The 17,073-nt window shown below is 38.1% G+C and overlaps 1 protein-coding gene across 3 annotated transcripts in view; it reads right to left on the reverse strand.

Moving 5' to 3' along the window:
• Nucleotides 1-17,073, reverse strand: part of LOC127793224 (transcription initiation factor TFIID subunit 2) — a 53,920-nt gene that overhangs the window by 17,352 nt on the left and 19,495 nt on the right. For all 3 annotated transcript variants that reach the window (XM_052324029.1, XM_052324030.1, XM_052324031.1), the window contains 9 exons: nucleotides 12,330-12,404; nucleotides 10,701-10,798; nucleotides 10,243-10,590; nucleotides 10,074-10,161; nucleotides 8,576-8,701; nucleotides 8,367-8,423; nucleotides 7,224-7,303; nucleotides 7,086-7,128; nucleotides 6,517-6,603 (listed from right to left, as the gene is read on the reverse strand). In XM_052324029.1, coding sequence (XP_052179989.1) covers nucleotides 6,517-6,603; nucleotides 7,086-7,128; nucleotides 7,224-7,303; nucleotides 8,367-8,423; nucleotides 8,576-8,701; nucleotides 10,074-10,161; nucleotides 10,243-10,590; nucleotides 10,701-10,798; nucleotides 12,330-12,404 — 1,002 coding nt within the window. The remainder of the gene's footprint in view (nucleotides 1-6,516; nucleotides 6,604-7,085; nucleotides 7,129-7,223; nucleotides 7,304-8,366; nucleotides 8,424-8,575; nucleotides 8,702-10,073; nucleotides 10,162-10,242; nucleotides 10,591-10,700; nucleotides 10,799-12,329; nucleotides 12,405-17,073) is intronic.

Here is a 17,073-nt window from a genome sequence, read left to right on the forward strand (position 1 = left end):
TAGATAGTGGCAATATGAATAATTGGTGGTTCTCATAGATAGTAGCAGTACACATAACTTCCTCAATGAAGCCATTGCCACTAATCTAAAGTGTGAATTGGTGGCTACTACGCCGTTGTCTGTCACTATGGCCCATGGTAATCGCATGTATAGCCACTACAAATGCGCTGATTTCAAGTGGCTCATGCAGGGGTAAGAATTCTCTATGGATTTGAGAGTTCTGGAGTTGGAAGGATGCGATATTGTATTGGGGTTGATTGGATGAGGACAATTAGTCCTCTGACATTCAATTTTAACAAGTTAGAGGTGATAGTAGATGAGGCCAATGAGAAGCTAACACTTGTGGGGAGCCCAAAAACGAGGGAGTGTAAACTAATCACCAGGAAGAAATTGCAAAAGTTACTCAAGAAGAGAAAGGTCCAAATTTCCCCGCTATTCTCCATTCAAGCTATGGAAATAGAGGAAGGAGAATACACTACAAGAAGGGACAAAGAGGAGAAGAAGCTGGAACTTACAAGACCCTAATATGAGGTAACTACTATGAACGCCCTCAATGAACTTTTTGATTGAATTTAAGGATTATTTGCTAAACCTACCTCTCTTCCTCCTACTTGAGCCTTAGACCATTCCATCCCTCTTAAACCAAACTCAAAATTGATTATCATCAGACCCGATCGTTACTCACCTCTACACAAGTTTGAAATTGAAAAACAAGTAAAACAGATGCTATCCACTTCACTTATTTATACAACCCAGCCAAAGCCCATTTACATCACCCGTCCTATTAGTAAAAAAGAAAGAAAGATGGCACCTGACGATTTTGTGTGGATTACCGCCAGCTCAACACCGTAACCATCAATAATAAATTCCTTATTCCCATTATAGAAGACTTGATGGATGAATTACATGAGGCAACCATTTTTTCTAAGCTAGACCCAAGATTTAGTTATCACCAGATCAGAATGCACCCTATTGATATTCCAAAAATCGCATTCCATACCCATCAAGGCCTCTATGAGTTTCTTGTTATGTCATTTGGGCTCACTAATGCCTCCTGCTACCTTTTAAGCCTTGATGAACGAATTATTCGCCCCCTACCTAAGGAAATTCATATTAGTATGTCAAAATGTCCAAATGTTTGTTTGCAAAGGAGGAGGTGGAATATTTGGGGCATGTGATCTCGGGTGAAAGGGTGACTACAAACTCGACGAAGATTTTAGCCATGACTGAATGGCCAAGACCTTCCACCGTTAGGGAATTGAGGGGCTTCCTGGGGTTAAAAGGATACTACAGGAGGTTTATCCCACACTATGGGATAATTAGCAAACCCTTAACAGAGCTACTAAAGAAAGATAAGTTTCAGTGGAATCCCAAGGCAGAGACAGCATTCACAGCTCTTAAGTCGGCACCCCTAGATCCTGGGCCGATTAATCGGGCCCAATCAACACCTAGGCTGCCTAGCCGCCTAGGTTGCCCAAACGTGCGTGCATGTTTGCTAATATTGAGTTGTTTGGTATTTCCCCTTTCTCTTTCTTGTCGTGCGCCGCCTAGATCGTCTCTCGTGAACTCGCTGCTTTCTCTCTCTTGTTGCTTCCTAATTTCTCCATTCGTTTATACTCCAACACTATTTATAGGCACTTGGATGATAGTCCCCCACGTGGAGCTCAATTTCGACTACACCTGGTGCTGCCATGGAGGTAAGAAGAACCAGTCCAATGGAGACAAAAAAGAGGAAGAAGACAATCGAAGCACCGAGGCAACACTGAAGAAGCAGAATTTGTGTTCATGCATTTTGGAGGGTTCGGGGAACAGAAAGATGCTGGAGAAGGCTCTTGTTGTTGCCTTTTATCCATCCTATTTTAATATCATATATTATACATATATATAGATATATATATATTCAAGTGGCAGCACATGGGAGAGAGAAAATAACAGTGGAGGTGGAAGCCCTTTGTGCGTCCAATATGCTGGAAATTTCCACCAGCTGCTCTAATCTTCTCATTCCCCAACTATTATATGATATTAATATATATTATGTTAGCAATATATATATTTATATATATATATGTTATTAACATAGTAGTTGCTAACATTATATATATATATTACATCTTAATATATATATACATTAGCCACGACAATCTCACCCAATTCCCAACTGCCTTTCAGTGTTATAGAGAAAGATTTATATATATATAGCCTATATATAATCTATTTATATATATATATGAATTTTTAATAATTTTTCTAGGCACAGCCTAGGCACTAGGCCCTAGTCTGGCGTCTTAACTAGCGCCTAACACGTTTTAGAACACTGCAGAGAATTAAGGAGAGAATTCTACTATCTCTACATGACTCACCCTTTGGGGGCCATTCAAGAATCAAGACTACTTACCACAAAGGTAGCTTTTCTTTTAGCCAAGACTAAAGAAAGAAGTGATGGAGTTTGTACTAGCCTGGCCTACCTGCCAGAGATGCAAGCATGAGCATGTGGCCCTACTAGGATTACTCCAACCATTAGTCATACTAGAACAAGCTTGAGAAGGGATATCCATGGACTTCATTGAGGGGCTACCTAAATTAGAGGGGAAGGATGTCATACTGGTGATTGTGGACAGGATAACCAAGTTTGCACACTTTGTAGGTCTCATCCATCCATTCACGGCTCAAGAAGTTGCTAGACAATTCCTAGACTTAGTGGCCAAGATCCATAGGATTCTGAAGTCAATAGTGTCCGACAAGGACAAGATTTTCACAAACCACTTCTGACAATTGTTTAAAGGCCTAGGAGTAGGGTTGCCTACCATCTAGAGACAGATGGGCAAACTAAAAGAGTGAATTAATGTTTGGAGTCCTATCTAAGGTATGTGTGCTTTGCCAAACCCAAGAGTTGGAGTAGATGGTTGTCTATGGCACAGTGGTGGTACAACTCAAGCTATCACGGTGCCATTAAAAAGTCCCCATTTGAAGCATTATTTGGATACCAAGACCCTATTATGCCTGCCTTAATGAAAGCCCCCACAACAGTGTCTGTTGTGGAAGGCTATCTACAACAAAGGCAAAGGATGCTACAATTATTGAAGGAGCTTACAACAGCTTAGAATAGGATGAAACAAGTGGTTGATAGGAAGAAAAGTAATGGGTGGTTCAACGTGGGTGATAAGGTGTACCTAAAGGTCAAGCAGTTCCTCCAACACTTTTTCTCAACAACTCCAGATTCTAAATTGAGCCCTAAGTACTTTAGGCCATACATTGTGCTTGCTAAGATAGGCAAGGTAGCTTACAGGCAACAACTGCCCAAGGAGACACCCCACTCATCCAATGTTCCACGTGTCACTGCTAAAGAAAGCAGTGGAGCCTACAACCACTACGAGCCCCAATCTTCCCCCAGTAGTTGAAGACAAAGAGGTGCCCATGGTACCCCAGGCCATCGTGGACCGAAGGATCACCTACAAGGATACACTGCCCCTCAAAGTGCTAGTCCAATGAAGCTATTTACACCCAAACAATACCACCTTGGAGTACTTACTAGACTTGCTAAAGCAATACTCTTGAGCAGCCCATCCTCTGTCCTTTCTTGGGGACAAGAAAGACCTCCAGGGGAGGGGAAATGTCATGACCCCAAAGGGCGGACAAGGGTATGGATGTAATTAGCAGAAAGGGGGCAAGGCTGTAATTAGCCTAATACTTGTAATAAGCAGTAGTTGTACCAAACGATTATAGCTTTAACAGCTTGTACACTTCTGGTTACAACTAAAAAGCTGCCTATAAAAGGAGAACAAGTGCTCGAGGATATGAAATGAAATAGAATATAATTCTTTCCCTCCTATTCTCTCTCTCAACTCTCCCTTTTCAAATTTCTTCTCTCCTAAATTCAAATTCCTACCGCTACTATAATTCTAGAATTGCATAAGTCTCAAATTCGAGACTTATGAAACCTTTCACCCCATTTGTAACACAGTCCTAATTGCCTCCTATGCTCCATAGAAGGGGATTTAACTTAATTAGACCTTGTAAAAACCCTAGGATTCAAGTTTCCTTGATTCATCCCTGAATTTGCAATCTAAGCATTTCCTCCCCACTGCTGACTAGCCAAAGAATAACTTCCATGTAGGACCTTGTGATTTCTAAAGATTGTTTCCAATGCCAACTCTTGTAATCTAGCCTTCTCGATAGCTACCTTAACAGTTGCAGGCTACATCATCTTCACCATTGGCCTCAAACTCCTCATCTAGGCCATTGATAGAGCTAGATACAAAGTAAGGTTCAGCCAACGTAGGATGTGAAATAATCAATAAGGGCCTCAATTCTTTGAATCAAATCTGATATTCTATCATCAATCCTTCTTGTTTCAATTTATTGAACTCTTCTGTTACATTGACCATAATCCTCACACCAAATCTATCACCAAATCAGCTCTCATTTTGCTCCATCATTGATACCAAGCATTAGCTATATTATTGAGATAGGCTGCTGCTAGATTTATTTTTTGGCACTTAACTATATTGTAATACTGAAAAAATCGTTCATATCTCCTAATCCACCACCTTGGTTTAACTCCTTCAAAAACCGGTATTTCAAGCCTTGGCATCGAAGTATAATGAGAAGTTTGAGAAGAACCTTCAACCTGAATTGTCTGATCCAATACAAGTAGTTCCTCAGCTTCCTACAAACCAGAGGTATGAGGAAGGATTCCAACACCTATTAGAATCAGATCTGAAATGGATCCCGGTGGAAAATCCATTGGTAAACGGGCCTGAGGCATCTTCAAGAACATATTCAAGAATCTATCTAGCCTTTAACAAAAACTAGCAAAATCATCGTTGCCTCCTTTCTATAGCGTATGTACAATCTCCCTAGTTGTAGCATTTTCTGCCCTGTCATGACTAACCTCCTCCTAAGTCTAACGTAAACCGAACTCCATCGAGTCCAACCAAGGATCAACTACTCTGATACCAAATTGTCAGGTTCCTAAACCTAACCTAGGGTTTCTTTAGGTATTTAAGAAGATATCGAGAAAGAGAAAGAAAAGAGAGAACAAAAAGAACAATGAGGAAGCGAAAGAAGAGAGAAGTTTTTGGGGGAAAAGAATTCTGTTATTTAACACAATGAATTCCCATCCTCCAATTGTAACTGTAACTGAAAGGTACAAAATGTAGCTTTCATTTGTAATTACTGTTATAAAACCCTAGGGTCGTGACATAGTTTTACTTTCTGGTCACTTGTATGATCTATCTTAGGATGCTGAACTTATTACCTATTAAAACATTCACCACAAAAACCAAGATATAAGAGTTAAGTTGATTATAAGAGTTAAGTTCCTTTGCCTTTGGTTTCGGAAAGAGCCGAGTCACAGATCAAGATAAATCCTGCAGAAGAAAATCTTACTGCTGTTTTGGGTATTTTTTATCTTGGACAGTATGACAGCATCACTGTCATATCACATGGTGTAGACCAGATTCAAAAGATGAAGGAAGAGAAGGTTGCTGCCATCTGGTTTGGCAGTTTTGACATTGGAGAAAGGAGCCCTGACATGGCTATCCTTGCAGTCAACATTTTAGATTTGCAGGAAAAGTAAAAGAGAAGGAACATAAAAGGGAACAGGAAGAGGCCTAGAAGAAGAAAGAAAGAAGGATAAAACAGATAGCAAAGGCAAGAACCGTGGCCACTCGCTTGTAAGCTCTTGGGGACAAGAACTCACACAATGAGGGGGGAATTGTCACGATCCAAGAATATATTAGGGATATATTAGGAATTATCTAATACATGTATTTTTCCATTGTTGTACTTTGCCGCTTTGTACCTTTACCTATAAAGCCTATAAATAGGCTGTAAAACCTAGAGATTTAGGAATGGTGAAATGATAATTGAATTCTTGTCTCTCTCTCATTCCCTTCTGATTTCTCTATTCTTGTTGTTCTCCCTCTCTCTTGTCTAATTCTCCCTCAATTCTCTCTGTTTCTGTTCTTTCTCCCTCCATTTCGGCTCTCTCTTCCTCTTACTCTTCTCAATTTCCAATCTAAATGCTAGGATCATGACAGTTGTATCCTTTGCTTGTTGTAGCATAATTACAGTTATATGACTCTTAAATATTATTTGGTCAGAACCTTACTAAAGTTTTTTTTTTTTAAGTGTTCAATATAGTTGGCATTAACATAATAAGCACTGTATCAACAATTAGTGGCATTACACAAAAAGAGTGTAGATTTAAAGCATGAGTAATAATTATTGAACATGTGTAAATATTTACACAGGCTTAGATTTCTGCGTTTAAATATTTTCATGTGTGTGCAATCTTTAGTAATTTTTATTATGTCACAAAAAATACTCTTCCATTTTCAGAAAAATCAGAACACTTTGAACCTAGAGTCCAAGACTACTTGGCAAATGGCCGTTCTCCCAATTGCATGTCATTGGAAAATTATGGCACTCATGTACCAGTTAACATTTCTCTTTTACTCTTCACAGCTAACTTCAAAAGCATCCAGAGATAAGATCATCAAATGCAATAACTACCTTCAGTAGTTGTAAAACAAACTCGACAGCTTCTCTTGGACTTTTCTTGTCGGATGCTCTGACCATAGCTACTGCATTTGGAATAGCCTGAGCAAAAACAAAAAGTACTAGTTCCAATTATGTATTCACCCACTCCTTCAAGGAGACCATAAACCATATAGACAAATAATAAATTCTTGGGCAGTGCTTCAGCATAAATTCATATATATTATATTTTTGAGTGTCAAAGTGACAAATATATCAACCATAAACATACTCATATGAACCTTTGTATATTAGTGGCATTCAAAGCTATAACTGCCTGGGTTATAAGGAATACCCACTACTAGCGACCTAGGTTCAACCAAATAATCAGGAAACTGGGGATTCATTGTGCACATACAGGAGCCCCAGACATCGACCAAAATAAGAGTACAGAAAAGAAAGAAGAAAAGAAATCAATTGGATTTTTGGTCTCTTTCTTTTCTTTTCTTTTTTCCCCGTTCTTTTTCTATTTTGGTCCCCAACGTGAAATAAGAAACGACTTTGACCACATAGGACATAATACCCATCCTACCTCATTGCATTACCTCAAGTACGAAGTACTCTGGGAAATCATGAAAGTCATTTGGCCTGCAAAGCATAAAAGGGTTACAAAAAATTATCTAGTAAATTATACATTTCACAGAAAATTCATCGAAATTTAACTTGAGGGTCAACAAGCTCACTTTGGGAGTCCAATATTTATGTCATATCTCCGACTTTTATAAAATTTAATCAGATGAAGTAAGCCAGCCCAATCAGTTTCCTAGTATAAAACAAAGTTAGAATCAATAGCTACATCAAATTAAGAAAAAAATACAAGCACACTGGAAATCAGACAGGCATTCTTGTTCAGGTATGTGAAGGACATAAGACATAGAGCTCATATAACTTTTCATTTCTATAAAAGTTGATGTAGAGAGGTTCTGAGCATCACATGTATATAAGAAGGATATTAGGATCGGATAATGAGCATCTTGAAATTCAGACATGATGTTGAACAAATTCAGTTACATGCATAGAGAAATGATTCCTTTAGCCTAAAATCATACTAGTAAAATTTAGTTTGAGCATAACTTAAAACGTAATAATGTCATTATAAATCAAGTACAATAGGCACATGTAACTAAGCATGATAATCCTCTCAGATTTAGGGCCCACAATCATAATTATAATTCTCATTTAAGTAATCATTATGCGTGAAATATTCATTTAACTAAGCCAATCATAAATCTTTTCAGTCAGTACAAAGTATGCATAAAATGACATATAAAACTGCACATGTATGAAGACCAGGAATTCCATTAGGCAGAAAAAAATCAAGAAACTACCATTTATTTCAAACAGCATACCATAACACATCTAAAAAATTCAAGGAACACATTCAGTGTGCCATGCTATATTCGTAACACAATGGAAAGTATCTTGGATAGGGGTGTAAATGGTCCCCATTGAGTCACAATTAAACCCATTTAAAATTAAAACAAGTATAAAAATGAGGATATACATATAAGGCTTATTTGAAAATTTATTAAAATAAGTATCTAAATGGGGTTAAATGAGGCCCCATTTACATCCCTAATCTTGGACCTGTGTTGGGGCAAATTACAACTCACAACCAATGGCTTATAACCAATAAAAACTGCAATCTAAGTGCAGAAAAACCCTAGCAAGTACATGGAACAATAATGGAAAATTTACAACTCAAAACCAAGGGCCTGTCACCATAACAAACATTGCAGTTTAAACACAAAAGAACTTAAAGAACACATCTTCCATGAATTAAGAAAACATGCATGTATGAAAAAGTCAAAACGTAAAGTATATACCTCACTTGCTGTACAAGCCAATGCAAATGCTGCCTCAACCCGAACTCTCCAGAATGCCTTTTAACACAAGAAAATTTCAAAAATAGCATCTTGCGAAACAAAAATGAATGAGAAACAAGAATGCCTCCCAAAAGCATGTGCATGCATGTGTGAGAAAGTGTGAGGGGGAGAGAGAAGTAGCAGATAAAGAGAGACTAAAAAAGTAAAACCTTGGCATCACCGAGGAAATTATTCAGTGCATTAACAACAGAAAATGAAAGCTGTGGCATTGCCTCTAACATTGTGATTGCCTGTGCTTGAGCAACAACATCTTTGTCCTTCTCTAGTTGATTTATCTGATTAATCACAACCAACATAGTCAAGAAAAACAAGCAAACACAGAACAAACTAGGAAATTACTAAAAATATAATAGCAATAAAGAGAATAAATAAAATATGCTGCACTTCATGCAAGCAAAATATGCAATATAATGTTCCCATTGGAAAACAATCCAAGCTGTGCTTTAACAAAGCCAAGCTAAGATGCTCTCAAGGGAGCAATAAATACATATTCCCTTTTCCCCTTGTTTGGGAAAACATATTTAAGAATTGAAATTATCTTGAATTATAGGAAGGAATATAATCTCTACGTGAGGAGAGTGGGTAGAATTGAACAAGTCTCTTGCAAAAGAGGTAGAGGACGATCAAGAAAAACTTGGCGGAAGACTCTTAGCTATGATATTAGTTATAAGTGTCTTACAAAAGATAAGGCTACCAATAAAAATGATTAGCGAACTAGAATTCAGGTAATAGACCTCACATAGCGAGATTTATGGGAGGGATTCATGGCCAGTCATTCTAGGATATCAAGAAGGCCAGAATTTTGAGAAATGCCATTCAAATAAAAAATTGGAGGCAATTGATCAAGAAATACTTGCTGACATTAGAATATTCTCCAATATTGGCATAGAATCACCAAAATTGATTGAATGAAGATTCGAAAGTTGTATACAATCTTGGCTTAAAGACTCTTGAGCCTTCAAGCTACAAGGAAGAAGATTCTTGGCCATTTAGTTACTTGAGCCATAATAAAAAAGTTACAAGCCAACTTAGCAAGCAATCAAGCAGTGACACCATAAAATTTATTGAGAAACATCTCATAGAACTCGAGGGGTTATGAATCTCCTCTAGTAAGCCAAGGCAAAAGTTTTTACCTAAATCCAGCTAGATTAATGAAAACCCAACCACCAGCGCCCACAGAAAGTAGTTGGCATAATCCTAGTAGGGTAGAGCCTGAACCTTTGTAATCAGCATGTTTACAAGTGGAAGGTTCATTTGGATTTTCAACAAGGTCCGATTAATTTTCTCAATTTGGATTTTTCAGGTAAAATTTTTTGGTTTTATAGATATTTAATTATTGTATCGCCCAGTCTTTAAATGGAGGTTTGTTGAGTCAAGAATATTTAACATAGTTTTTATGTAAAGCTTTCCACTCATGCTACTCCTAGTCCTTGAATACCCTCACATATGAGTGACAATAGTTGATTTATAGTGTACTACACATTTTTCTTCCCAGCATGGCATTAGCTTGCAACATGATTGCATTAACTTGCAAAAAACATTGTTTTTTAATTGAAACAGCAGTTGATGTGTACCATCAGACCTTTTCAATGCACAAGCTGACAAGCAAAATAATATACAATTAAATCACCATAAGATCATACTTACCAACATCTGTACTGGCTGATTGAAATTAATTTCAGCAAGATACTCCATTTCTGGGTCTGCTCGAAGCCATAACAGCGGGGAGTCAGCACTGTAGAACACATTCACACACTCCCGTCATCTCCACAACTGAATAGAAAAATCTCATAAGAGAACAATAATAACTGCATACTTGGATCGCAGATCAAGGTTAGATACAGCATCGCCATTATCATCAGAGCCATCTGGTTTAGAACCCTTTTTAGGCTTTTGAAAGCGTTTTGCAGCAAGCTTTGAGTGACATTGTATCTCTAGCAGCTGCCAAGTTTCTCCAGCCATTGGCAAAATTGGATGGTCATACATGCCATCAAGTTCATAAACCCTTATGCTCATCATCCCAGGCCACCCAACATCACTTTCTCGATTCTCTGTGTCGAGGTCACCATTAACAACCTTTGTCATTGAGTCTAAAGAGGCCGTGCATCCCCGCATGACTGCCAATTCGACCATATTTTTCCTCTTGTTATAGGAAAATCCCATCCTTTTCAGCATTCAAAAGATAGGTAACCATTCAAAAGATAATCTCAGTAAAAGATGCTGCCTGGTTTGAGGCATGAGCAAAGCACAAATGTGTAGTCACATATATCATACCTCAGCACTGGACAACCACAAGACCCAACCCAGCGAGGAAAAAATTCCTTAAGAAAAGGTCGCTCAAGATTTCCAATTTTATTGGCAAAATGCCGAAACTGCATTTTTGAAATTTAGTCAGAAATAAAATAATGACAGAAGAAATTTGGAATTTCTAATCTCAAAATGAATTGGCAAAGAACTCAAAAAATTGCAGAACAGATATAACCTGCATCTAAGAATGAAGACTGTAAATAAATTCATCAGACTTTTCAGGTTAAATGTACAAAACAAATGAAAAAGAAAACAGCAAGATTAATGGATATCCACATGCCTTCCAAAACTCATCCCCACCCCACCCCAAAAAGAAACACAAAAAGGGAAAGAAAGATAAGTCACAAAACCACAACTGCGCGTGCTCTTGTTGAGAGAGAGAGAGGGAGAGGGGGGGGGAGCTGAACTCATGTTGTTCAAATTAAGATCACCGCCAAATGATAATAAATATTGGTGCACTTTAAGCACCAGTTGCAAATTCTGCTAAGGCATAATCCTCTTTTTATTACCTGGGTGACTGTAGAAAGATGACAAGAACTCAAAAGTTCAGAAGCAACTGGATAAGATTGAAAAGAACTAAAGAACTAGATGCAATACACAGGCTATCAAACGGACAAGGGAAACTATATCTATGCATATCTTCATTTCTAGAGCATTACAAGATATTGGCACTACTATGAATTGGCAGCTGCTGCACCAACTCAGGTTTATTGATTACCATTTTCCACCAAAGGGTTATAAGGATTCAATGGATCCATGGCAAAGGCTGACATTGTGCTTTTTAACAATTGCAGTCATGAATAATGAAATTGCAGTGGAAGTCTGGAATATTGATATGTGAAGGATGCCATGAAAAAGAAGTGCATGCCTGCAATTAAAACAATTAAATCTCTGACCATTCCTGCTCATTTTATTCCAAATAGGGATTGCACTTGCAGATTGTAGTCTTGGTCCATTCTCAAACGGGAACATTTAGTAATGACAAATTATTGATTAACTGTCATTACTATCGATTGGTTATGAGAAGAAGCCCATTGCAGTCCAGACTTACCAATTGGTTATGGGTGGTTGCCATTTAACAGAGCTTCAATAAGGAGGAGGAGATGTAAGAATAGAATAGCTTATGAAATGAATCATCAATTCCCTGTAAAATTTATCATGAAAACAAGAAGTCTATTTGCATCACTAATTGCATGGCAGGCTACGGTTCCATAATTGAAAAATATTTAAGCGAGGGATCTTTGAAGCATTTGGTGGCCGACACTACACATGTAAGGCATATCATGGATAACAGAACAGACTAAATGCCAGTAAAAATAATTGGTAATCTTAGAAAAGAAAAGTATATATGGGAGGCTACATGCACGTCATATAATTTTTAAGGGCTCTTGTCACTGGAATTTGTGGCGACAAATATCTATCACTGGAATTTGTCAGGACAAATATCAGGCATGGATTAAACAATTTAGCTTAGTTTTTAGCTTGTCTCTGTTTCCAATCTTTGGAAAAGCTCCCCAAAATTATTCTTTTCATGTTTAAAAAAGGTGGGACATGAAAGCAGGAGCAACAACAGATACATAGATTCTAATCAATCACCTCCTTTGTACTAAGATTTCTCATGGGTCGAGTAGTATCTTGAGTTCGAGTTCGAGAAAGAATTATCTGCAGGATCTGCATGTGAAACAAAAACCAGAACAAGAAATTAATACTTGATAAGGTTACCACAAAAGTCATTAACCATAAATCAGAGATGAATGTCATCCATTCCACGAATATCCAATAATCAGCAACATAGAGCAAGGAGAAAAGTACAGCTAAGAGAAATGAAGTAACTCTGATTGGGTCCATTAGGAAACTTTTTTCATCCATTATAATCAACAGTAATAATCTTGTAGGCAGAACTAGAATCATTGAAAGTAGAAAGTGTTTGTCAAATTTATCCTCTTCGCAAGTTGGTATTGAATCACGCATCCAACAAGCAAAAATCAAGAGAAAGAGAACATAAAATTTTAACATGGTTCAACCTCAACAGACTTATGCCCACAATACCACAATAATAGGAGAATTCCAATCAATCATAATATAGTTTCTGAAAGGAAAAACTATGTATCCTCTCCCAACACAGTTTTTGGACACAAAACTGGAAGCCCTCACCACCCCAATAACCCAGTTACAACTTCTCTGAAAGCCATCATTGACAAGATGTGGTCGCTCGATACTTATGATATGGGAAGGGCCTGTTCATAGGCAATAACGCCATCAAGCTCTCTTAGTCCCTAATGGAATAGGTGTAACGCCCCGCTTTCCCGGGCGCGTTATAATTCGGACAATTCCGGGACAATTTTTTTTTTTTTTTTTCTTTCAATCACTAAAGCTAAACCACATCATTCCTCGAATCCGTCCCAAAATTCTCATACATTAATCTCGAAAGAGAATCATTGTATACATCAAATGCGGAAGCAAAGATCGAAACCTAATATCTTAACATTAATCGTAAATAAATTCAACATTCCTCAAAACGTTCAGAATCTAAAGTAGCAAAACTTAAATACATGGGCTGTACAACATACATTTCACTCTTCATACACTCTCTCTACTAAGTGCCGTTTCATGCCTCATTTATCCTCGAATCTGCTATAATCTTCACCTAGAACGTTTGAATATTTCAGGGGCAAAACCCAATTTAGATGATGAATCATCTAAGTAAGGATACATAATGCTATATCATATGTGTATGCAATGTCTTACCTCGTAGGTGTCAACTGCACCCCTCATGCTACCTACCATTTTTGCGGCCCCCTTCTTTCGAAGCCGAGGTATATGGGTGCACCCTTGGTAAAATAGTGGTGCTAGTTCGTACTCCCTACGGCCTCAAATGCGAGTGATCAATGATATCAACATGTATTTATGCATTTCATAGTCATGTCATGTATGCAGTCTACGTGATGGATACATATCAGGACATGTCAATATGATGAAAACATTTTCGAGAAACATAAATCACTTATAACTCAACCATTTTCCATAAAACTAACTTTAATTGGGGAGTACCACTTACCTTCTCAAGCTTATCGGGCTACCTCGATATCCGTGCCTTGCCACGTGCATCACCTCGATTTGCGTGCCAACCTCAAAATTTGACAAGTCACTTCAACTTATTCCTCAAAGCATTCTAATCATCATAATTATTTGAATAAACATTAAAATCTATTTTTTCATAATTTCTGATATTTTCTATAATTTCCTCTCTATTTCCTCCTATATTTTCTCAATAAATCCAAACTAAATATTTCTAAAAATATTTTCTCAAATATTTCACTACGACAATTCATAAAATAATATTCTTGAATTTCTGGAATTCTTAGGGAATTTTACTTACCTTGACTTAGCCTCTCCGGTTTCCTCGGTATGCGAGCCTTGATCTCGAAAAGCATGCCCAAACAATTTTTCCTGTCAAAATCTCCAGGATATTACCGAAATATAATTTCCTATCTTTTGGGATTTTTCTGGGATTTTTTTCGACATTTTCCCATTTATCTTTCCTTTTCTTTTCTTTCTTTTTTTTCTTTTTCTTTTCTTTTTCCCTTTCTTCTTCTTCCTCCTCCCTCCTGCGCGACCTGCAACTCCATTTTTTTTTTTCTTCCTTTCTTCTTCCTTCTCTTCTTCTTCTTCTTCTTCCTTCTCTTCTCTTCTTCTTCCTCTCCCTTCTTCTTCTTCTTCTTCTTCTTCCTCCTCCTTTCTCTTCTTTCCTCCATGGCCGAACCAGCACTGCCCGCAGCCGCCGCTACTGCCAACGCCCCCGCGCGCCTCAGCCGCTAGCGGCTTCCGCCTCTCCCAGCCGCTGTACCGGCCGCACCGTCGCCTGCCACCGCGAGCTGCCATCGCAGCAGCTCCTTTGCCTCGCGTCCAGCTTGCTGGAGCTCGCGGCCATGGCTGCCATGGCCGCGGCTCCGCTGCTTCGGGTCGTTTCTCGGCCCACCAATCACCTCCGCACCTCACCTTGCTGCCTCGGCCATCGCACGACCGGCTGCCCCTTCTTCCTTGACCACCATGGCTGAGCATCGAAGCTCTGCTTCGCGGCCATGGCTGTTGGAAGTGGCCACTCTCAGCCGCTTGCTCTCTCTCTCTCTCTCTCTTCAGCGAACTCTCGCTTCCTTACTGCTCTTAAACAGCCAAGCTTCATGCCTATTTATAGGCGCTCGGCTGCTCTCTCACCTCACTGGCCACACCCCATTGTGTCTGACACACTCAATTGGCTGCCATGGATTTGTAGAGGAGTGGGATTTGCGCAAATTGCGGGTGCAAAAACGCATGGCCAATTTACAGGGCGTGGGATTTGAAGTTTGGAGTGGTAGGGCATGCCCATTTGCATTTAACAGAGGCCTTTGCCATGCGCTCATATGCACGTGCATATATATATATATATATATAACTATTTATTACACTTTAAATTAAGAGAAATTATATATTAAACCCCAATTTTATCATAATATCACTTAGGTAATTTTCTTATTGCAACCATGCCTGCAAACACTGATTAAACTTGCATTTTAATACCGAAAATCCACAATTAATAACTTAAATTTTACTTGATATAGATGATTTTTGCCCCAATAACCTTACCGGGCTGTCGATTCATCCCAAAACCACTGACGGGTTGTTCGTTACGCAAAACCAAAGCCCCCCTAGGGTTCCGTTAATTTTTCGGGAGTCTCCTACAACGATTCAGTTTTTCAGCCTAAATGGCAGCTGTATTTTAGCTGTATCGAAAACTGTTCCCAATTCAATTTCTTTCGATACCATAAATCCTATCTCGATACGCTCGTCAAGTCCATATAATTTTCCTTAGATAATTTCGCTCTGAGGCATTCCCTGCAGTTGATTCGATACCTGAAATTGCTATAAAATCAGTTTTTCGGTATTTTAAACTTATTAAAATTACGTGGCAGCCTTATCTAAACATGGGATATTACAATAGGTTTTCCATACATACCTAGATTTGCTTTTCCTAGCATCCTAATTCCATCCGATTTGAGGTATGAGGAATTATCTAACATCCAATTATTATGTTCCTAATGATAGATAGAAAAACAAAAATCAGAATTTTAACTAGCAAGCATGCTGACAAGGACTGTACTCTCAAGATAAATCCACATTGAGAAGCCTTTAGATTGACAGCAAAGTGAACGGGGTAGACCAAATAATTTCTCTTACAGATGCTTTGAGAAAGTAAAATACTAGACTTCTCTACGATCTAACTCCACTTACACAAAGAATAACATTTACACTTCTAGGGTACTATTGGCCTCGCATAGTGGCTAAAAAAGCAAATGAGGACATGCAAAGTTTACAACTGTTCATTTGATAATGGCCAATGGGATACATTTCCTCCTCTAGTATACTCATGTAGGCGTTCAGCTCTGCCAAATACAAGAGAAAGAGATGCATATTCTTTATCTTCCCAAGAGTTCACGTGCTCCTTTGATTCTTATTACTGTTGTAAAACATACCACGACCTACGACTAAGAGATGGACCCAAACAAAAATTTCTCATCTACAATAATTATTTTAATCACTAAAATACAGTAACATTTTATGAACATAAAGAAAATACAAAGGAGGGAAAGAAAATAGCTTATGGAAAATGACAACCCCAATAAGAAGGATGTAACTCAGTCCTATAAAAGCAATTGATAGAAGAACCAGTTTACATCTCCTAAGAAACAAATTATATTTTTAAAAGGCTACTTTAGTAGTTGCAAATCAGTTTCTTTGTATTAATAATCAACGCTAACATGAACACCTCTATGATCTATAAAATTATTTTTTTTTTCCATATTTTTCTTTTTTAGCTTGTATCTGAGGCGAACCTTGGTGGAAACAGTAAACTTTCTACTTTAAAACCAGTAGGTCACAAGTTCGAGCTATGAAAAAAGCTTCTCCCTAAGCCAAAGGTAAGGTTGTGTTATAAAACAGCCTTCCCCTGAACCTCACAGGGCAGGGATCCTTGTGCAACGGGAGCCTCTTATAAAGTTATTGTATTTTTGGCTAGTATATTAAAAGGAATCAACTATTATTATCACTTTCTTTTTAACTTACTATCAACCACCATGATACCCTCATGTGCACCCGGCCCTGGAGGACAAAGTCTCAACCTTAAACCTGTATCTCCTTTCACCAGTTTTGAAGGATCCCCAAAAAAAAAAAATGAAAAAATTAAGTAGGTATCAGGCTGTCTACTGTAAGTCTCATGGAAAACACACATCCAACCTCATCCAAAAGGACTTTTTATACAGACAAGAAGGAAGCCATTTTGTTTCAAAGAAATAGAGAAAATGAC

Source organism: Diospyros lotus, unplaced genomic scaffold (genome assembly GCF_014633365.1).
Source record: "Diospyros lotus cultivar Yz01 unplaced genomic scaffold, ASM1463336v1 superscaf1, whole genome shotgun sequence".
Classification (NCBI taxonomy): Eukaryota; Viridiplantae; Streptophyta; class Magnoliopsida; order Ericales; family Ebenaceae; genus Diospyros; species Diospyros lotus.